General features: G+C 35.9%; 2 protein-coding genes across 3 annotated transcripts; both read left to right on the top strand.

Moving 5' to 3' along the window:
• The first annotated feature begins 2,486 nt into the window (after positions 1-2,486).
• Positions 2,487-5,499, top strand: LOC103945871 (ADP,ATP carrier protein 1, mitochondrial). Its single transcript, XM_009356460.3, is given in 5 exon segments — positions 2,487-2,647; positions 3,543-4,039; positions 4,133-4,504; positions 4,905-5,031; positions 5,034-5,499. Coding segments are annotated over 4 exon segments (1,152 nt in total). The 5' UTR covers positions 2,487-2,647; positions 3,543-3,553; the 3' UTR covers positions 5,201-5,499.
• A 7,458-nt stretch (positions 5,500-12,957) lies between these two features.
• On the top strand, positions 12,958-22,139 carry LOC103945870 (E3 ubiquitin-protein ligase BIG BROTHER-like). 2 transcript variants are annotated; one of them, XM_048586385.1, is made up of 8 exons: positions 12,958-13,331; positions 13,741-13,908; positions 14,266-14,494; positions 19,822-19,856; positions 20,050-20,094; positions 20,574-20,701; positions 21,426-21,534; positions 21,652-22,139. In XM_048586385.1, exons 2-8 carry the CDS (start codon positions 13,780-13,782, stop codon positions 21,700-21,702), a joined length of 726 nt encoding a protein of 241 aa, XP_048442342.1. In that variant the 5' UTR covers positions 12,958-13,331; positions 13,741-13,779; the 3' UTR covers positions 21,703-22,139. The 2 variants fall into 2 exon arrangements, with proteins under 2 accessions (XP_048442342.1, XP_009354734.2); XM_009356459.2 differs by having other exon boundaries at positions 12,958-13,336.
• Positions 22,140-22,744: the final 605 nt, after the last annotated feature.

Below are 22,744 nucleotides of genomic sequence, written 5' to 3'. Positions count from 1 at the left end.
ACAATGGTTCATCAACTGAAAATTCATTACCATTGGTTCCTCAACTTTAATATAACTGAAGAAATTGCCTTTCAACTTTAATCTAATTGTAGCAATGATCCTTCCAGCATAACTCATTTTAACGAAATTCTGACGAAATTGACGAAAATAATCATAGCTACACGTTTTGATGAGTTGAGGAACTCCAATTGTAGCAATGGTCATTCCAACATAACTTATTTTGACAAAATTATAATGAAGTTGACGAAAATGATTATAACGACACATTTTGATGAATTGAAATATCAATGATAATAGATTTTTAGTTAAAAAATTATTGCTCTAATTTGATTAAAGTTAAGAAACCACTACCACAATTTACTCTTGTTGCAGAAATACCCTTAGTCCGCTTTGGGCTTACCATTCCCTCACAGTTTTGTTTTTGGGAACTCACGAGCAACTTCCCAATGGGTCACCCATCATGGGATTGCTCTAGCCCCATTCTCGCTTAACTTCGGAGTTCCTACGGAACCCGAAGCCAGTGAGCTCCCAAAAAGCCTCGTGCTAAGTAGGGATGAGAATATACATATAAGGATCACTCCCCTGGGCGATGTGGGATGTCACACCCAAAGCAGATTGGGATGTTTTGCCTGTCAATTATTCGACTCAGTACTCCTTCATATTTCCATGTTTATTTTTACTTTAATTGTTCCATATATTATCAATTTAACTTAAAATATGAAAGAGCAAAATTTTCATGATCATGAAAAGTAACAATTCCCACTTCTCACGGTTGAGTTAATTGAATTGAGATCGTGTTTTTGTTGAGGGAGAAAGATGAAGCGACTGAAGATTTTCTTTTTGTTATGAGCAAAGATTTCAGGAGAAATACTTTCTATATTGATTGTCGACAAAAAAATGAATATTTTATTCCCGTAGGAGTGCTTGAAAGGATATTACTATGTGGTTATCAAGCTCGTGCCTCATAATAGAGGGTAACTAAGTAGCTCGACTCAAATGAGAGGGTAACAAGACAAAATGTGATCGTTCGGAGTGTCAACTATAGCAAGCTATCCGCATAGAGTTTATGAGGTGTAAGAGTTACAGAAGGGTGAGCTTAGATGGAGGATTGTGTTTAAATTGAATAACTCTTTTCTCAAGGGTGTGCGGTTTATTAATCTGTTCTCCAGAAACCTGTTTATTAATTTATATTTCACTTATCAGAATTCATTAGTTCATTCATTTAACTATAATTTAATCTTGATTTGTATATAATTTTTCATAAAGATTGTATGTGCACAAAAAAAAAAAAAAATTAGAACCATATAATCTTGATTAATACGAGGATTAGAACCATGTGTTGTATTTCATTTGATCAAAAATATAACTTATTTTGTATAAGGGTAATTTGATAATGGAAATGGTTTAGATTTCAACTTTTCCTAATTGTACATTGTTTTAATAGGAATTAGTTTTGTTTTCATTCCGATTTATTTGTTGTGCACGTCAAGTTATGAGTGAAAGATGTAAGAAATGGAAAGAAAAAAAAACATATATAGGTAGCATTCATCCAATTACATTTTTCATTCTCAAATTTTTATCGTGACAATTGGGCCTTCAAAATTATTTGGGCTCGTAATGAATTTCAAGCCTTCAAGTGTATATGGGCTCTTAATTAAAAGATCTATCAATGAAAATACTAGGACAATATTAAAATAAGTGATTTTGTGAAGTTTTATTTCTAGACAACTAATTTCCTCTCACAAACTTTTGGAGACTTAAAACAATTTACTAAACTTTCTAGAATATCTTTCGTTTCCTTTTTTTTTTAATTTATTTTTTCTTTGAACACCCACTTTTCATTTTATTTGGACTACTCCATTTCCCTTTATTAATTATGAAGGGTTTCTCTTTAATTTGGCAATTTCCGCTGATGGCATAATTCTTTGGAGACTCAATTTATGCTTAGTTACCACGTTATTTGTTTCTAAATCCTATAAATGTCCAAAGAAAATAATTGTTTTCTTTAAAAAATCACTAAACTCTTTGTGGTAATTTTAGATAATTTTAGATATAGCTAGAATAATTTTATTTTTTAATAAAATTGATGGATACCTAAAGACGAAACTTAAGTGTAGGAGGAACCACTCTATCAAAATTCAGAAGCTAATAATTTTTTGACCTAGTAATACACAATTTTCTCAATTTAGTTATTGACCACAGTTTTGTTAATAAAAATAAAATGATGTGTATATTTTATTTTTATTCAATTGGAATATAGGCCAACTCTCTTTTTCATAAAAAAAAAAAATCAAAACCGTTCATTCGAGTCGGCCCATATTCCAGGCTGACACATACTTTTCCAAATTCCTAGTAATGCTTAGCCTACATTTACTTAGTCGTCACGGCGCCGTCTATTTAGACAGTTCCCATCCTTCTCACGTGAAATATCATCCGTCAGATCGAACAGTTAACGGCTGCGATTTGAGCAATTCCCAGTTATTCGCTTCTGATGGGTCAGCCGTCAGCCAATAAAAAGGTCCCATTTCTCTCCAAAGAGGCGTCTCCTCCCCACCTCTCTCGCTCTCGCTCTCTGTCTCTCTTTTGTCTTTGCGCATTTCAGCGTAGAGTTCAAAGCGGAGACGCCTCGCAGCCACCACCACCGAAGGTATAACTAAATTCTCTCTTTCTCTTGCTATGTTTAGATCTGAATTTTGTCTATATCTCGCAGATTTTTGAGATTTTTTGAGGGTTTTTTTCAATTATTTTCATTTTTTTTCTTTTTCCCAGATCTGTAATTTTGATTTGCAAAGGTGATTTTTTTAATCGATTAATTGTTTTTGTGGATCTGATTAGTTGCGGCTTGTTTCAGTGAGATTTAATCTGCTCGATTTGTATGTTTTTACTGTTTCATATCTGTTCATCGTTGTCAGGTCTGATTTTGTACTACATTTCTATGGTGGAAGTGTATTGATTTGCTTACTTGTGGATGGTAGATCCAGATCCTTCAGATCTGACGGTTCTGATTGGTTTTTGAAGTTTGTGATTATTTTCTGTTGTTAATTGGAAGTTTTTGAGATTTTAAAGTGAATACTCTTGGTAAATCTATAAATGGGTAACTCTGATTTTTTTTGGATGCTTATTTGCGATGTCGAATAATTAATTGTCAATTTTTGGTAACAAAGAAATGGTTCTTTTTGTAGTCTTAAAAATTCTGAACTGTTTGGTCGGACCTATGTTAATTGAATGTTATTTCGGATGATATGGTTTTTAATTTCTCCGCTGTTATATCGATTGGTGATGTTGAGATCATCTGCTACCTCTTGAGATCATTTTGTGTCATATATTTCATTGTTTTCTGATATTTGATGTCAATAGACCTGATGATCGAGGCTCGTCCTCTATTTGTATCTGTCTATCTGGGAGTACAAAGGATTTTATAACTGGTTTTATAGTGTACTTAATGCTCTTAGGCATAAATGATGTCAGTTAGTTTTGGTCAAGTATATCATAATGTTGGTGGTAGATTCTGTTTCTGATATGGTATATGCACACTCTTGTAGGGCAAGTGACAATGGTTGATCAGGTTCAACATCCTTCTGTCGTCCAGAAGGTAGCTGGCCAGCTCCTTCAGCAATCTATCCAGGGTTACGATAATGGCTTCCAAAGACCAGGGATGTACCAAAGACGTGCATATGGGAACTACACTAATGCTGCATTGCAGTATCCCTTCATGCCAGCATGCAGAGCTACCACTGATATGTCTTTGGTTCCATCAACTGCATCTCCTATCTTTGTTCAAGCCCCTGCAGAGAAAGGCCACTTTCTTATTGATTTTCTCATGGGTGGAGTCTCTGCTGCTGTATCTAAAACTGCTGCTGCCCCAATTGAGCGTGTCAAGCTGTTGATTCAGAACCAGGACGAGATGATCAAAACTGGTCGTTTGTCTCAACCCTACAAGGGCATTGGTGAGTGCTTTAGCCGTACAATCAAGGAAGAGGGTTTTGGTTCATTGTGGAGAGGGAACACTGCCAATGTTATCCGTTACTTCCCCACTCAGGTATGTGATGTTATTTTTTAACTAAATGTTCCATTGGCAAAGAAAACTTTTGATGCGTACTTGTACTAAAATCGTTACCTGGATTTGTTGTAGGCCTTGAACTTTGCATTCAAAGATTACTTCAAGAGGCTGTTCAACTTCAAGAAAGACAGGGACGGTTATTGGAAATGGTTTGCTGGTAATTTGGCTTCAGGAGGTGCTGCTGGTGCTTCTTCTCTTTTCTTTGTCTACTCTTTGGATTATGCTCGTACTCGTTTGGCTAATGATGCTAAAGCTGCAAAGAAGGGAGGAGAAAGACAATTCAATGGTCTGGTTGATGTCTACAGGAAGACATTGAAATCTGATGGAATTGCCGGTCTTTACCGTGGATTCAACATCTCTTGTGTTGGAATTATTGTCTACCGTGGTCTCTACTTTGGACTGTACGATTCACTGAAGCCTGTTGTCCTGACTGGAGGCTTGCAGGTTAGTGAATTACTTTTATTTATTCACTTGCCTTTTTGTTCATGGTTATATATTGTTATGATGGTGTTGGCTTTGTTTACGTTGGTTGCTAGCTCAATTTTGGTTTTTTTATTACGTTGTGTGTAATTGTTGAATATCTTGTATGTGTGCATATTGTTGTGGCATAATATTTCTTATGTCAGTCATTCATTTCCCTTTTGAGAAAGGACTATTAATTTTGCAAAAGGTTTAATGATGTGTCCGCTCTTCTGTTTATTATTTTTGGCTTCGCTCTATTCTAATGCTTTCTTTGCGAAGCATTACAAAGAATTGTATGAAGTTTCTATTTATGTTGGTTTTTAAAGAATGCTATATGCCTTCAGTTGTGTGACATGTTGCTTTTTTGTTTTGAAAACTACAGGATAGTTTCTTCGCTAGCTTTGCCCTCGGTTGGCTCATCACCAATGGTGCTGGTCTTGCATCCTACCCAATTGACACTGTCCGCAGAAGAATGATGATGACCTCCGGTGAAGCCGTCAAGTACAAGAGTTCCTGGATGCCTTCCAACAAATCTTGAAGAACGAGGGTGCCAAGTCTCTCTTCAAGGGTGCTGGTGCTAACATCCTCCGTGCCATTGCTGGTGCTGGTGTGCTCTCTGGTTACGACAAGCTTCAGCTGCTTGTGTTTGGCAAGAAGTATGGATCTGGTTCCGGTTAAGAATATTTTTCTTCCCAAGCCATATAGCTTTTAGATGGTGATGAAAATCTTTTTTGAGCTTTTGAAGAACTCATTTCGGCAAAATTTTCTTGAAATAATTCAGTTATAGGGGGAGTTAATCCCAAACCGAATTTTACTTCGGGATTGAGTTTTGTTTCCCATAAACCAGATTATTTGAGTGGTGAAAAATTCCATTCATCTTGAAGTTTCATTTATGTGATTTGCTAGTTATTTATGCGTGTTTCTGTTTGCTTTTTCTAGTTTATGAAATCTACCCTGATTCATCATTCTTCTTTCAATCATGTCCAATTATTGAGCTTAAATGTTTGTTTTTGAAATTTTGCATACTGTCAAAGGGAAGTGATTCTAAATTCTTTTCATCAATGTGATGAAGCCGAAACTTGGTGTCTCTAGCATTACTCCCATTCTACTCTTACCTAACTGAAATGGAAGATCATTGATTCATTCACGTGTCTTCGTACCCAAGGGTTTTAGCTTCCCTCCTTCCTCGTAAAAGCCCATGTCAAAGGTATTTCATCTTCAAGGATATCGAGAAATAGAACTGACTAATCCTAAGGCAAAGGGTCGAGAAACTCAACGCCACTATTCTTGAACAATCTTAGATCTATAAACGGATCCGATCAATTTTGATCTATATTCGGGTCCATTATAATGGGATTATCAAGTTGGTTTGTATCTATATCGTCGGATTTGACGTATAGATCCATATGCCAAAAACATCGATTTCAAAGTGACTTGAATCCTCGTCGGATCTAATTTATGATCTAGAAAAGTTCATAATATTATTGCTAACATCATTCTTTTAATATATTTATCTATGTTAAAATAGAACTTCTCACATTGTAAAACATAAACTAGTGAATAAGTGTATTTTGAATGCATAAAAAATCTTCAACTTCGATTACACACTATTTGTAAGATAATGAATAAATCAAATAATAGGTTAATATTAAGTTGAATTGGATCAAAATTCATATTCGAATTCATTTATAATCAGATTTTCTGTCTTATTCGGATAAATCATATTGGAAGTTCTCAATCGTTGACGTGTCTAAATGTGCTTACTAAACATGAGAATACAATATCATAAGCCTCCTTAAACCTCTAATTACACGAACCAAAGAGCCCTTAATTAAATGTTTGGACAGGCATTTAGGCGAATTTAGGTAGAAATATGTAACAAAATATTAGACCGAGAGATAAAAGAATTCAATACACTACATGAATATCAAAAACCGCTAAACAGAGCATTTTTAAAATACTCATTCAACCATTCGTATGCACATTCCTTTGTGCATTGAGTCTAGTCATTTCAAATACATTTATCAAATGTTTTTATTGTTCATCTCTTACTAATATAGTCTAATCGCTCAGTAGTTTAAGCCTCAACCATTATAATTATAAATAGCGGATCTATGGCATTATTTTTTTACACAATTTTGACACACATTTTTATGGCCGACTCTGTAATATATTTTAACAATCCGAACAGTTTATCTTTTATAACATCATCATAGATCATTCTTGCAAAAAATTAGACAAATTTAAACCAATAAAGACATTTATTTTGTAGTAAAGAAAATGGAAAAATACAGTTCTACAAAGAAACCCTAATCCCTTAATATAACATTCATATGGTTTCAAATTTGGGTGATTGTTGGTAGATATGTTTTTTGAGGGAAGACCTAAAAATTAAATAGTTCGAATCATTGAGATACATTAGAAGTTGCTCCAAAAAGTATGTGTCAAAAGTTATGTAAAAAAGTAATGTCACATATCCAGTTATGATTATATTATAATCATGGTTAAGACTTAGCCTTTTACGTTTAACTTTGACCAGCTTTTTTGTTGGAAGCTCCATGAATTCATTGCGTCTAGTACAAGGCCCTATGTGCCAGCATGGTCCAAGAGAACTCAATCCACCACAACCAGCATTTGATCTTATTTATATATACATATGCAATGAGCTTTTTGACCCCAAAAAACCAACTTATTTAATTTAGGGAAGTAATATATAGCTCTAGGGAACAACGGGTTCTCTTCTTTTTATTTCCTGGTCCCAACTGCTGCCTGCCTTAATACATGTGTTGGATTAAAAAGAGAGAAAGAAAGTTGAATGTTACATTACTTTTGTGCCTAATTTGAAAGTTTTATATTTTTTTGACAAATGATAACGTTAGTGGCCTAATTTGAAAGTTGAAGTGAACTAATTTGATTGGAAATGGAAGCGTTAGTAGCCTATTGTAGAGTTTGAGTCCAATATACATTGTCATGTGGATGTGGAGAAAAACATGACATTATTGGATCAAAACATCATGTTATGGTAAATCCATTTAATGTCTTTCCTTCGATTTATGGGTACTACACCCTGAGCCAAGTGATGAGATTAGTACAGGCTAATTGCTAGAATTAGGTGGCGGTTAACAATTAACTTTACTAACTTAGAAATCCAATTCAGGAAGATCCATACGTCAGATTCCCGATCCATCAGTTCTAGCTATCCTCAAATATTAGGTTCTATAACGCATTAAAGTTTGGTGATGATCCAACGGTCGGATCATCGATTCAAATTTTGATCAAGTGATGTATCATAATGAAACTAAGTTCAAACAATCAAATCACTTCATACGGATATCAATTATGAATTCAGGGCTTCTAATTGGACATAGAAAGACATCGTCGGCCCACTGGCCACTCGCCGCCGCGGCTGGCTGTCGACCGTCCCGACTTGCTGGAAAATTCAACTATTTTAAAAAATTAAAAAATTTTATAGGAAAATGTATCTCAGTGAGTGGAGCAAGTTTCATACCTGTGGCCAAGTCCAATTTGGCCTGGAAAAGCTCCAATTGCCCTCTAACCCGCCGGAAGACCTAGAAATGGGTGTTTCTCGATTCATCGCCAAAACGAACTCCGACGCCTCATCTAATGCTTAGGCCTTGCTCCAGGGGTTGAAGGGAGTCTATTAGTGATGGTGATCGATGGTAATCATTGTCGAAATCACCGTAACATGAGAAAACTCGCCGGAAAACCCTCGGCACTTTGTGGCTTCGACCTAGAAAATGGAAAAGAAAAATGGAAATCTAACACTACAGGGATGTAGGACTCATCAAGAGCTTTCCATGGACACCAAGATCACCAAAAACGGAAGTCTGATGAAGGAGATATGGTCGGGTCAAAAATGATCATTCGCGGGTCCAAAATGACCCAACTCGGGTCTCTCTCCTTTCCTCTCCTTGCTCTTTCCTCTGATTGTTCTGCTCCTCTCCTTTTCTCTCCCGCACTCTCTCCTTTCTCCCCTCTCCCTTGCTACCACTTGGCAGCTTCTAAACATTTATTTCGAACAACTAAAACGTCTCTAATTTCTTCATTATAACTCCATTTCATGTACGGTTTTTGTCTATGCGTTCGTGAGATCGAGCTGTATTCGAAAATATAAATTATGACCTTAAAAGGTCTACGGAATTTAAATAATTAATTTCGAAACTTCTACCCTCATAACTAGTTTAATTAAAACCCAAATTCAAATAAATTAATATAAATTCCTGAAAAATAATATAAAATCTCAATGATACAAATACGTAGATTATAATAGTGAAATTCAGGAATGGGATTTCACAGCACAGGCCCCACCGCCTACATTTTGTCTAAGCACTCGTCTCACACTCGCATGAAGTGCACGTGCTTGGTGCAAAAAACTTATAATGTAAGTGACAACAGGATGACGTCGTCCTGATGTCACATGACCTCAGGCACAAGGTCGGGCTATTCATGGATGACTCCTCAGTTCAGTGGTCTTAAGGCCACCTGTGGCCTGACTGATTAGGCTGGAGTGGATAAGATTATTGGGCTTTTGGGGAATTCAATTGCTCGATTGTCAAAATAATTAGGTAGGGGTGGACTTGCTCTTATAGTTGTTCTATTGTGGTTTTGCACAAGATTCTTTCATTAGTTGAAGTATTGACTTATTCAAGTTAAAATATTTTGCCCCATTTTTTAGAGTGCATTTTTGCTCACCACCATTTAGTGTGGTGTATACTCACCATTCTATTTATTACCGTTAGATGAGTTTGAATTTTGAGATTTGTGCTTATCCACTACACGAATCTCCAAATTCAAACTCATTTAACAGTGATAAATAGGGTAGTGAGCATACACCACACTAAATGGTGGTAAGTAAAAATGCTCCCTTTTTATATGTGTGCTAGAACAATAACCCTTGCCAATGGTTCAATCAAAATGCTATTATATTATTTTGTATTGCGTGGAAACAAAGCTTTCAATGGACCCATATATATACTCAGCCATACCTTTGCCTTTTAAAGAAACCAATAAACGAATGACTTAGACAAAATTAAATACATAATAAAGTTTGTAATGACTACTTAAGGCATCATTCAAAAGTGAAAAGTTGACTTATGGTTTTTTAATACAATGATATTATTTACACTAAGAAATAAAAGATGAAGTTAAATCACATAATGGACTAATCGTATAAATCTGGTTCAAATACCTTTTAATGAGAATCGAACTCAAAGCTTCTCACTTTTATTAATGAACATACGACTTATGGATTCTCTAGACTTTATTCAAATTAGCAAAGTAGATAATTTCCCAATGGAAGAAGACTTACATGAAATAGGTTTACCATCACGCTTAGCATCCTTGTAATAATGCATTGTCATATGCCTCTACATGACAATGTCTTGTTGAATCGAGACTCTACGTGACAACAAATCCTTTCTATTTAAGTTGCTCATCCCAAAGACATTACCTATTTATTATTTAAAATCATCACAATTTCGAACTTAGAAATCAATGAAGTGGAATTTGATGCATGTTTTATTCATTTATAGTAATCAAATTGTGTCACATTTGTTGGTGAAAATTTATACTATATGTTTCTTGCTCTAGGGAGCCTTGAAATTTGGGCTTTTCACACTCACATTTCAAAGAAAAACGCCATGACACTCTAAAACTATAGAGTGATATAATAAAAGTTTTACAATCCAAACAATCTTATGCCTTAATACCAACGACTCGAAATAGATTCATCGCCATAGGATAAAATTGGTACCCCAACCAACTCACACCATGATAAGCGATACGGATATCAGTCCAGCACTAATTGCATTGATACTGTTCTCACTTATGCAAAAGATCTCGATGTAATTAGAAATAAAGCTATATTATATAAGTTGTAATTTGTTTTGTAAAAAGCCGATGTGATACTTTTTACTTTATTCAACAACATATAACAAATTTGCCGCCATATAGGGTCTTAGTCCCAATAATGCAAAGTTTTTCTTCGTATGAGAATGCATTATTGGACTGAAAGACTATTGACTGATTATTAATAAATTGAAATGTCAAATGATAGTGAACTCATTATGACATAAGTTGCTCCCAATTACACTAAAAAAAAACGAGAGTAATTAAATTAGATGTTAGATTAGTCACCGATGAAGTTCAAGCTCACGTCATTATACAAAAACTCAAAATATTCCTACCAATGTGGTAACTGACTATTTGTTTATATAGTGTTGTATGGAAGGAGATATTTTTCACATTAATTAACCTTATCTTGTTGCACTTTTTTGGGGAACAGGGACCGAACAACTTTTTTCTTTTAGTTGAACATATTGTAGGGATCAGGAACCTTCAAGATTTGTTTCAAGCGCTGTTCTGAACTGAGATGTACGGCAAAGATTCAATTGAAGAAAGAGACGGATCTTCGGTAGGTGCCGCGGCCCCCCACCACCAGATCTCACCGGCGGTAAAAACGGCTTTTACCCCTCCCTCTGCCAAGCCTTGGTCAATCACTCAATGCCAACCATCCCTAAAAACTTTCTTCTTTCCTAATTTTCTTTACCTCCTTCCAATCTTAGGAAAAGAATCCTCGTCGGATCCTTTTCTTGAGAATCATAGGGATCTTGTAATCGTGATCGTTCATCGTACATTGTGCAGTCAGAAATAATTTCAAATTTTAAAATTAAATATGAATAGTATCCAACGAAAACTTACTGCACGATGTACGATGAACGATCACAATTACGGAATCTCTAAAACTCCTAGAAAAAGGATCCAGCAGCCCAATCTAAAGTATAAACTTTGAGGCCATTTCCAACCGATGGCTGGCCAGAGGGCTCATTTTAGCCCTCTGGCCCTCCAAGATTCTCCAAGATATTAATATTTTAATGAATAGTACATGACCATATTTGCCTCCGTCTTCAACCGAGGGCTAAAGGGTCATAGGGCTCGTTTTAGTCCTGTCACAAAAAATCGTTTCCAACCGAGGGTCAAAGGGCAAAACATAATTTATTATTTAAATTTAAAAACTACAACTTAAATTTAAAAATTACAACGATAACTGGCCAAAAAAACCAAAAAAATTAGAACTTAACTTTAATGAATGGTTTAGGTATTTATAGGAAAAAATTAGAATTTTTAAGAATTAAAAAAAATAAATAAATAAGCCCAAAAACCTAAAAAAAAACAAAAAAAACAAAAAAATTGAATACAACGGCTAGCTTACTAGCCGTTGTATTCAAATTTTTTTGTTAAGCAATCCTGTCAGTTATAACCGATAGGAATATATTTAATTTTTAATATAAATATATTCCTGTCGGTTATAACCGACAGGAATGCTCTATTTTCTGGCCAGCCTCGGGCTGGCTCCAACCCTTTAGCCCTCTCCGATTCCATGGGGCCCTCTCAGATTCCACAGCCCTCTGGCCTAGCCCTCGGCTGGAGATGGTTTTTGGGCTATTTTCGGCCCTCTGGTCCTTTGGACTTTTCGGTTGAAGATGGCCTGAGACTATCAAATTTGTCCACAAGTAACGACTGTTTCGAATCACTAAAGGCTGAGGAGAGCTTTTTAGTTCAATTTTTTTTAATTTTATAAAGATGCAAAAGTGAAAGAGGGTTCTAATTTTTGTTTGTTTTTTTTTTTTTTTAACTTCAATTTTAGTTCATGTGTTATAAATAAACATGTCAATTTAGTCATTGTGTTTTAATACCAAAACAATTTCGATTGTTTACGCTTAATTGAAGATAATGTTCGCACATAGACCGCTCGTTGTTCAGATATATGCAATTGAACAGAAATGATTAAAGAATTGAAACACGTAATAAAATTAGTCAAATTAAAAACACAACTTAGCAAAATATAAATATCTCGTTCTCCGTAATCACATCAAACTATGATAAACATCATAATCATGGATTAAAAGCTCCACAATGCATGATGTTGTGATACACCGTTTTAGTGAACTGCTAGATTTATCAACTTTATTCCAAACATTTTTCAACGTAATTGTTTATAAAAACATTGCATATTATGTACCCCGGTATATAGAGAAAGTAGTCCATAGGCCGTCCTATATAAATACAAGTATTAATTACATAAAGTGAAATGGTGTAGCATAGAGTAGACTGTAGAGACAGCGCTAGCAAATAGGATTTAGGAGGATTGTTGTAAGGGAAGTGTTATTGGCACTTCAAAAATCTCATTCAACACTCCTCACCAGTGTATTTTTCTCTCTAAATATAGCAAATTTGAAGTGTAGAATGAGATTTTTGGAATGCCAATAACAATTCCCTTTGTAATCTTGTTTAATAACAGGTTGGCGTGGTAGAGCTAGCCAGAGACAACAAAACAAAACACAGAACTCAGAAGGGAAGCGTGTCCGTGAAAATATCAAATTTAGCTGCTCCTCTGCACAAAAGCCAAACGCGGCACACAAAAAAAAAGGATAACACAATACAACTCTAGAGAGAAACTCAAGGGATAACACAATACAAGTCTAGAGAGAAACTCAAACACAACAGAGAAAGCCTCTCTCTCTCCTCTCCTCTCAGTATCAGAGACAGTACTCTCTCTCTCTCTCTCCCTCTCTGTGTATATATATATATATATATATATATGTATGTGTGTGTGTGTGTAAAGTGCAAACTCAAATATCTCTCTCTGAGTTGAAGCAAATTTTCTCAAGAAATTAAGGGGAAGAAAATTTGAACTTAGAAAGAAAGAAGACTACAGTTTCTCTTACTTATCCTCCGAGCTGGCGATTTTTGCTTCACAGCAAAATGTGAAGGGAGTTTTGGCTTAAAAGTAAGGTACCGCTTCTGCTTCTTTACACAATCTTGTCATGCGTTTGGCTACCGAGAGAATCAAAGCGGAAGGCAAAGAAAACAAAATGAATCTGAGAATGTCCATGTCCATGTTTTGCCCTAAATTTTGCTTTATATTCTGCCTCACCATTTCTGAGAATGTCCATGTCCATGTCCACGTTTTGCCCTAAATTTTGCAAATTTTAAGAACATATGTTGTAATTTGTCACAAATTATTAAAGTAAAATTTTCTTTTGAATTTATAGTGAAAGTTCTCTGTCTATGAGGATAGTGCTACAATGTACATATAAATATATACGCAAAGATGAATTTATGTGAAAGTTTTTTGTTTTTTTTTTTTCTTTCCATTTTTCAGCATAAGTACTGAAAGATTCGGTTCCGTTTTGTAGCTAGTTTATGTGAATCTCGGTTTGATAATTGGTGCAAAAATGAATGAGAATGGACAATACCTAGACACCGGCTTTTCTTACACACCTACCGAAGGCTTCATGGGTTTCTTTGACGGTCTTTCTCATGTACCGATGAATTATGGTCACGCCATGCTGATGCATGATCAGGCATGTTTGCTTTTTCCATTTTTTATGTGTTATTTTCTTGTGAAAGTTATTCTGTGATGACATGTTGTTCGCCGCCTCATAAGATTGTTCTAGATCCATCTTGCTTGTAAATTTGGAAAGCTGGTGTTTGTTCAGATGCATTTGCTTTAATCTTTTGTCTGGAATCCATGAGATATCGGAATGAGCTGGGGAAGCTGAAATGTATTATTGCCCCTTCTGAGTGTCAACTTTGAGTTTTCATTACAAATATTCAGAAGCTATGGTTACCATTTTTACTGAGTGAAATACTGTATTATTTTCATGAATTGAAATTTTAGTATTTGCAGAAATGCTAATCTTTACATGCTGTGTGTCCAGGAAAGTGCATACTGGTCAATGAACATGAGTTCGTACAAGTTTTTACCATCTGGTCCGGAGAGTACTTCTTATTACAGTACTTACGAGGTAAATGATCATTTACCAAGAATGGACGTCAGCAGGAGGACTTGGGAATACCCTTCAGTGATGAATGCAGAAAAGCCTGCAAACACCGACTCACAGCCAGAAGAAGATTCTGTCATGGAAGCGCAAGCTACACCTGAAGAATGTTAGTCAGAAACTTCTGCTTATTTGTATTCTTATACTGAAAATTGTTTTTAATTGATCACACTTTGTCATGCTTTGCTCCTTGTCCTTGGAATTTGAAATTAAATTTTAGTTCAATTCAGTTTTCTGTGTGACCAGTCACTTATCCGGTGAACAAATATTATGTTACTGGCCAGTTGGAGTTATCAAAGACCATTTTTTCTTGACATTTCGTATTTTCATTAGGTTTTAAAACCCACAATACCATTTTGTTGCAGTTGATTTCTGATGGTGCTATAATGTTAGTATTTAAGTGATTTTAGCTGAAATAAGTTTATTCAATTTACTTGTTTTTAATCAGAGCCCTTGGATTACATTCCAAATGGATGCTCTAGATTAAGTTAGAGTAAGTGGTGTTGAGTGACACATGTAACTATCTCATAGGATAGATGACATGAATGGCTGAGATTGTTTTCATTCTGTTAGAGGAGAGAGAAGGGTAATATTCCCTCCTTGGTGCAACGGTAATATTCGTTTTGCTATGTAAAAGGGAGAGAGAGTAATTCAATGAAATTTATGTGAGGCTTCCATCACTGGAGAGCTCTCTGAAATTATTCAATCCTTCTTCTAGATATCTTTCTTAGATCCATTTGAATCATAGTACAAAATCTCACAATCTAGCATGGTATCAGAGCCAAGTTGCATCATCTGCAACTGGGCGTGAATCTATGAAGAGTGCAGCGAAGAACTCGAATTGATTGTCGAGCTTTGTTGCTGAAGGAAAATTCAGAGAAGAAATCTCAGTGATATCAAATCGAGTCTCATATGGCTGGGTCAAGTGGTGCTGATCTTCGAGCACTGGTATTCAATGAAGACAACTTCGATTTCTGGCAGATTCGGATGAAGACCATATTTCGATCTCATGAACTCTAGGATGTTGGCGAAAAGGGTTTTGCTACTCCAGTGAAGAAGGATGAAGAACTCACTGAAGCTGAGAACAAGTTGGTGAGGGAGAACATTGTCAAAGATGTAAAGGCACTTGGAATCATCCAAGGGGCGGTTTCCGATCAGATCTTTCCGAGAATCGCCATTCAAGAGACTACACGTAGCTTAGAATGTCCTGAAGCAAGAATTTGTGAGAGATAAACAACTAAGAGCTGTGAAACTCCAAGGCTTACACCGTGATTTTGAATATACTAGAAGTGGGTGAAAATAAAGCTTTCTCTACATATCTAGTTAGGCTATTTGATTTACTTAGTCAAATGAGGAGTTATGGTGAAGATATTAGCAATCAAAGAGTTGTTCAAAAGTTGCTGATAAGCTTACCTAGATCGTATGATAGTATTGCTTCTGTGATTGAAAATACTAGGGATTTAGACACTGTTGATAATCAAGATGTTGTGTTATTCTAAAGGGGTATGAACAAAGAATTGATAGGCATGATGAGATTCACACTGAGAAGGCATTTGTTAGTCTTAAAATTGACTTTAAAACAAAATAAGTACAATGGGAATCAAGGGTTCAAACCACAGAAGAATTGGAAGTCAAAGTGGAAGAAATGGGATAATAAACTTGCAAATCAAGCTGGAAAAGCTGCAGGTACCTTTGAATGAGCTAATAATCCTTGTATACACTGTGATAAGCTGCATTTTGGTGAATGTTGGTTCAAGGATAAGCCTAGGTGCCATAATTGCCATAAGTTGGGGCATATTGCAAAAGATTGCAGTGGGAAGAAGAAGAAGGCTAACTAACATGTAAACTTTGTTAATCAAGTCAATGACACTCCTACAATGTGTTTTATGTTTGCAATAATGCCATGGTGAAGAAATGTGAAGACACATGGTATGTAGACAGTGGATGTAGCAACCATATGACTGGAATGAAGGATTTGTTGGTTGACATTGATAGAACAATGACTGCTAAGGTTAAAATGGGCACTAGTCAGCTTATTGAAGTTATTGGCAAGGGAAATTTGGTAGTTGAAACCAAAATGGGGAGAAGATATATCAAGGAAGTGATGTTCGTTCCACGTTCAAAAGAAAACTTGCTCAGTGTAAGGCAAATGATGGAACATGGTTACTTTCTAGTCTTTGGTGCTACAACTGCTGCAATATATGATGATAGCTCTATGTCAAATTTGGTAGGCAAAATGCCAATGAAAGGGAACAAGAGTTTTCCCTTGAAACTTAAACCTGAGATGCAAATTTCCCTAAAAGTTACTGTACGTTAGTCTTCTGCAATTTTGCATAAGAGGCTAGGGCATTTGAATATAGGTAGTCTGAGGCAACTCAAAGACCAAGATATGGTATTGGGAATGCCTAAACTCAAGTTAGTAGATAAGATATGTGCAGGGTGTGCCTTTGGGAAGCATTGCAGAGATACATTTCCAAAGAAGTATTATGGAGGGCTTCTCTTCCTCTAGAACTTATTCACTCAGATATCTGTGGGACTATGCAAATCACTACTAAGGCTGGGAATAGGTATTTTCTTACCTTTATAGATGATTACACTCGAATGTGTTGGATCTATTTCTTGAGAAACAAGTCTGAGTTGTTTAGCATATTCAAGAAATTCAAGGCCACAATTGAATTACAAAGTGGTTACAAATTGAAGAAGTTGAGAAGTGATAGAGGAGAGGAGTATACATCTGTTGAATTCAGACAGTTTTATGAAGAAATGCGCATGGAAAGATAGTTAACAGTGGCCTACACACCACAGCAGAATGATGTGGCTGAGAGGAAGAATAAAACCATAGTGGAAATGGCAAAGTGTATGATGGTTGAGAAGGGTGTTCCATTTGATTTCTGGACAGAAGCTATCAACACAACAGTGTACATCTTAAATAGATGTCCCACTAAGTCTCTTGATAAGAAGACCTCCTTTGAGGCATATAGTGGGAGGAAGCTAGGAATCAAACACTTGAAGATCTTTGGTTCTATATGTTATGCTCACATTCCAAGTCAACTTAGACAACAGCTTGATGAAAACAGTACTAAATGTATTTTCTTGGGATATGACACATGTGAGAAAGGTTATAAACTTTATGACCTTGTGTCAAAAAAGATAATTGTGTCAAGGGATATGATAGTTGATGAAAATACTTACTGGGATTGGAAATCTCAATTTAAGAAGACCATCAGTATACCAATGCCTGAAGTAGAAATGTGTGAACAAAGGGAAGAATGGAGTTTAAGTGACAAACATAATGTAAATGATGAGTCAACATCTGAAGCTTGTGAGTCAATTGAAAATGGCTCAAGATTGGTTTCAATGCAGAATAACACAGGTCCCCAAGACTATGATCACACTCATTTGAAGTTCAAAAGCTTGACAGAAGTATATGCAAAATGCAACTTGTGCATTGTTGAGTCTAAGAACTTTGAGGAGGCAGCACAAGATGAGTCATAGCATAAGGCAATGGAGGCAGAAATTGGCATGATAGAGAAGAATTGCACTTGGGAACTTGTTGATAAACCATTTGATAAACCAGTAGTTGGTGTCAAGTGGATCTACAAAACAAAATTGAACCTAGATGGGTCTATACAGAATAATAAGGCAAGGTTAGTTGCCAATGGATACTCTCAAAAGCCTGGGGTCGATTTTAATGAGACATTTGCCCCTGTGGTAAGGCTTGACACTATTAGGACTCTAATTGGGCTTATTGCACAGAAAGATGGAAGTTGTTCGAACTTGATGTGAAATCTGCATGCTTGAATGGGGTTCTTAATGAAGAAGTATATGTAGACCAGCCACTTGGTTTTGTAATTGAAGGCAAGGAGGACAAGGTTTACAAGCTCAAGAAGGCCTTGTATGGCTTAAAACAAGCACCAAGGGCCTGGTACAAAGAGATTGACTTTTATTTCTGCAATTTTGGTTTTCATAGGAGTCCAAGTGAGGCAACTCTGTATCAAGGCAATTGAGGCATGAATTCTCATTGTATCCTTGTATGTGGATGACATTATATATATTGGAAGTTCAAGTGCATTGATGGATGATTTTAAAACAGAGATGATGAGAAAATGTGAAATGTCCAATCTTGGTTTATTGCATCATTTCTTAGGGCTTAGAGTGATACAAACAGAAGGATGCATTTTTCTGCATCAAAAGAAATATGCAAGGACCTTATTGGAGAAGTTCGGATTAAAGGATTGCAAACCTGTTGCAACTCCACTTGCAGCAAATGAAAAACTTAGCAAAGAAGATGGGAGTGAAATGGCTGATGAAAGTCTTTATAGGCAAATGGTTGGTAGCTTGTTATACCTAACAGCTACTTGATATCATGTTTGCTGCAAGATTGCTAGCTCGATTCATGCACAACTCAACTAGAAAACACATAGGAACTGCAAAGAGAGTGCTGAGATATATCCAAGGAACTCTAGACTATCGAATTGCATATGAAAAAGGCAAAGATGCTGTCCTTATTGGCTATTGTGATAGTGACTGGGCAGGGAGTGAGGATGACATGAAAAGCACTTCTGGATATGCTTTTAGTTTTGGTTCTGGAGCATTTTCTTGGGCTTTAATCAAACAAAACAATGTAGCACTGTCCACTGCAGATAGCTGAGTATGCTAGTGCTGCAGAAGCAACTGCTCAAGCCATCTGGTTAAGGTTTGTTCTCTTAGATTTTGGAGAGGAACAAGTGGAGTAATCCAGGTAGCACACCATAAGACAAGGCACATAAACAGAAGGTTCCATTTCATCAGAGATGCACTGCAGAATGGTGAAGTTGATCTGATCTATTGCAGAACTGAGGATCAAATTGCTGATATATTTACAAAAGCCTTGCCAAGGGATCGATTTGAGTACTTGAGGAAAGCTTTGGGAATGATTTCAGCTAAACACTTAGAAGGGAGTGTTAGCATTTAAGTGATTTATCTGAAATAAGTTTATTCAATTTACTTGTTTTTAATCAGAGCCCTTGGATTACATTCCAAATGGATGCTCTAGATTAAGTTAGAGTAAGTGGTGTTGAGTGACACATGTAGCTATCTCATAGGATAGATAACATGAATAGCTGAGATTGTTTTCATTCTATTAGAGGAGAGAGAATGGTAATATTACCTCCTAGGTGCAACAGTAATATTCGTTTTGCCATGTAAGAAGAAGAGAGAGTAATTCGATGAAACCATCACCGGAGAGCTCTCTGAAATTATTCAATCCTTCTTTCAGAAATCTTTATTAGATCCATTTGAATCACAGTACAAAATCATACAATCTAACATATAATGCCATAATGTGATTTGAATTTTTGTCAAAGCTTATACTTCACTCATGTTTTGTGAAATGAAATTCAACCAATCTGTTGAACACTATCTCTAACCATAAAGAATTTCTTTTTGCTTTTTCAGGTATTCAGTATCAGCAAAATACAAGTTCTTCTGAGGTATGGATCCTGTTTTGTGGTTTGTGCAATTGCATGTTTTTCCTTCTGCTGGATTATTTTGGTTAGTTTAGATGCATTTACTGTGCACTATTAAGTCTACGAATTTTATTCAATGCACATAATTATTTCGAACTTGAACTCCTACACTGAAGTTATGCTAAAGTTCAGCCTTTTGGTCTTTGTATATCTGCAGGTTGCATGGCAAGAGGACATTGATCCTGATAACATGACCTACGAGGTTCGTTATGTATACCTTATTTCTTTACCATTTTGTTCCACAAGGGACTTATTAAGCACAAACACAAACCTGGGCAGTTGCACGTCCCACACATACCTTTGTTCGTCTGTCTCTTTGAAGTTAGTAATGCATGAAACTTTTCATGATTCTTTAGACTTTGAAGGCCAACGATGTAGGTACTTTGAGGCTTCAGAAACTATTATATCACATTGTGATATATAGCATAGAGAATTACTTCAATATTGGACTAACTTGTTTATACCCAGCCCAAATTAAGAGTACGAGACATATTGCATATTAGCCATTTTTGCAGTATAGATTGGGGATACTTAAGGCAAGCGGTTTCACTGATCTTGTGTCTTGGCTTTTCATTGTTTTGTTATTTACATTGGGTTGACACGTCCAGTACAAACTATATTAGGATTTCCAAACTTTTCATGAATGTTATTGAAATGTTTTGTTTTATATATTGGCACCAGGAATTACTTGACTTGGGTGAGGCAGTTGGCACTCAAAGCCGAGGTCTTTCCAACGAACTTATTAGTTTGCTTCCATCGTCAAAATACAAGTGTGGAAACTTCTTCTTAAGAAAAAAATCAGGAGAGAGGTAACATTCTGACTCATGGACAGTTGAGTAATGTGAATTTATCTGCCAAAAACAATAAACCTATTTTCCGACCTTATCATTAATTTCCTTATCTCAGAAGCAAATGTGATGGCCTATCTTCTCATTTTTAGCTCTCTAGACAATCTGGATATCTGTCTGGTATAATGCTAAATATGGTAGCAGTCCTAATGAGAAAAATCTACCATACTAATGCAAGTAATCTTGTCGCAAACTCTTAACCTACCAGAAGAGAAATTTTCCCTGCTCGAACTCTATCATCATCTACAAGGCACTTAAGAGTTGAGACATAAACCTCTTTATATAGCGACCGAAAATGTCTCGAGAAGAGTTGTCTTAGAAACCTCTAAGATGAACCCTAATCCTTTAAAAATGTAAAATATATGGTGATGCTTTTGATTTTAGTTACTGTCTTAACACTGTTTTCCCCAAAAAAAAAAAATTAAAATATTAGCATATAATGGCTCTGATAAAATGGGCAAGTTCGTGGCGCACCCTAATTAGTCTCCTTTATTTAATGATGATTTGTTCAGTTGGTTTGCGTTGCAGAAGTTATCAAAAGAACACTTCTTTTCCCATTCTTTTATTTGTTTCCGGAAAACTTGACGGAGGATTCTCCTTGACCAAAAAAAGAAAAAGAAGAAGAAGCCTCCTTTTTCTTTTAACCTTCTTGAATTCTCCCTTGATACGATTTTTCCACGAGCAGGTGTGTGATTTGCCAGATGCGGTATAAAAGAGGAGATCGACAAATCACATTGCCATGCAAGCATGTCTACCATAACGAATGCATCAGCAAATGGCTCGGTATCAACAAGGTAGGCCAACGCCTTAAAATTATGGATTTCAGAATTCAGAATACCACTATTTTCTTTCTTCAATTTGATGATCCATCCCGCTAACTCACGCTCATTTCCGTTTCCATATTTGTTTAGGTATGCCCAGTTTGCAACCTCGAGGTTTTCGGTGAGGAGTCAAGGCATTAGAGCATCAGTTGGGAAAACAAAAATTAGGCAAAATCTACATCCATTTCCTAGCTGAAACTGAAATTTTATCTTCCTTCCTTTCGTATGGTTTGGTTTTTTTTTCTCTTTGCCTATACATACAGTAGTTGAAGACTATGGTCCTCCCCCTTTCTCTTTTTCATTTAACATGCTCCAGTGAAGTACTAGAGAAAACAAACCCTTCTCTCTTTCGTTTAACACGGTGAAGTACACTCATATATGAGACATTTAAATAGAATTCAAGCTCCTCAAGGTCAAGATACACTCTGCAAAGATTTGGTTGAACATGTATGACTTCGAGAAGGAGAACGTTGATGATGGATAATCTTGAGTGTATTAATGTGTTATGTTATGTAATAATTTTGCATGCACTATGTTGGTATTTTCTAGTAATAAATTGAATTGTCTTCGTGTGACAAGTCTCTTCACTAGTACGTTGTCAAAATTATTGAAGGCTGTTTGAATTATTGAAGGTATCTATTGTATATCAAAATGTGCAACAATAAGTACAATAATTATTGAAGACATCTAGATTAATAGAAACAATAATTAATAAGTCATAAACTTAATACAAACAACATTTAATAAACCACATACACGTAATACAAAGGACAATTAATAAACCACATAAACTTAAAAAAAGGGACAATTAATAAACCACATAAACTTAATACAATCGAAAATTCATAAAATACATAAACTTAATGATGATATCCACCATCTTGACTTGGTGGCGGACTTGGGATATAGCCTTGAGATGAATCATCATCTTCAAATATTCTCCTTATGGCAGACCTTTACAAAATTTCCTTTTACTTACCACGTAAGTACTTCTTCCTCTCTGGAGTATATTTGTTGAGGTCCTCCATCATGAAATTAATTTCAAACCTCTCTTGCTCCATATCCCCTTGTTGCGTCATAGCCATACGCATTCGGGCCGCTTCCTCAGCTATGGCTTTCAGTCAATCTTGCAAATCTGGTAGCAATTTGTTCACTAATGGGATCTTGGGACTTCCCTTTTCTC

This window comes from the organism of the source record quoted next, unplaced genomic scaffold, assembly GCF_019419815.1.
Source record: "Pyrus x bretschneideri cultivar Hongxiangsu unplaced genomic scaffold, Pyrus_bretschneideri_v1 Contig24, whole genome shotgun sequence".
NCBI classification, from domain to species: domain Eukaryota; kingdom Viridiplantae; phylum Streptophyta; class Magnoliopsida; order Rosales; family Rosaceae; genus Pyrus; species Pyrus x bretschneideri.
Note: the sequence above shows the minus strand (reverse complement) of the source record. Positions and strands in the feature narration are given on the sequence as shown.

Bases quoted from the DNA above. Each gene is read 5' to 3' on its own strand.
- LOC103945870 (XM_048586385.1), top strand. From the start codon at position 13,780: ATGAATGAGAATGGACAATACCTAGACACCGGCTTTTCTTACACACCT. The intron at 13,909-14,265 runs GCATGTTTGCTT...CTGTGTGTCCAG, and splicing joins CCATGCTGATGCATGATCAG to GAAAGTGCATACTGGTCAAT. The intron at 14,495-19,821 runs GTTAGTCAGAAA...TTGCTTTTTCAG, and splicing joins GCAAGCTACACCTGAAGAAT to GTATTCAGTATCAGCAAAAT.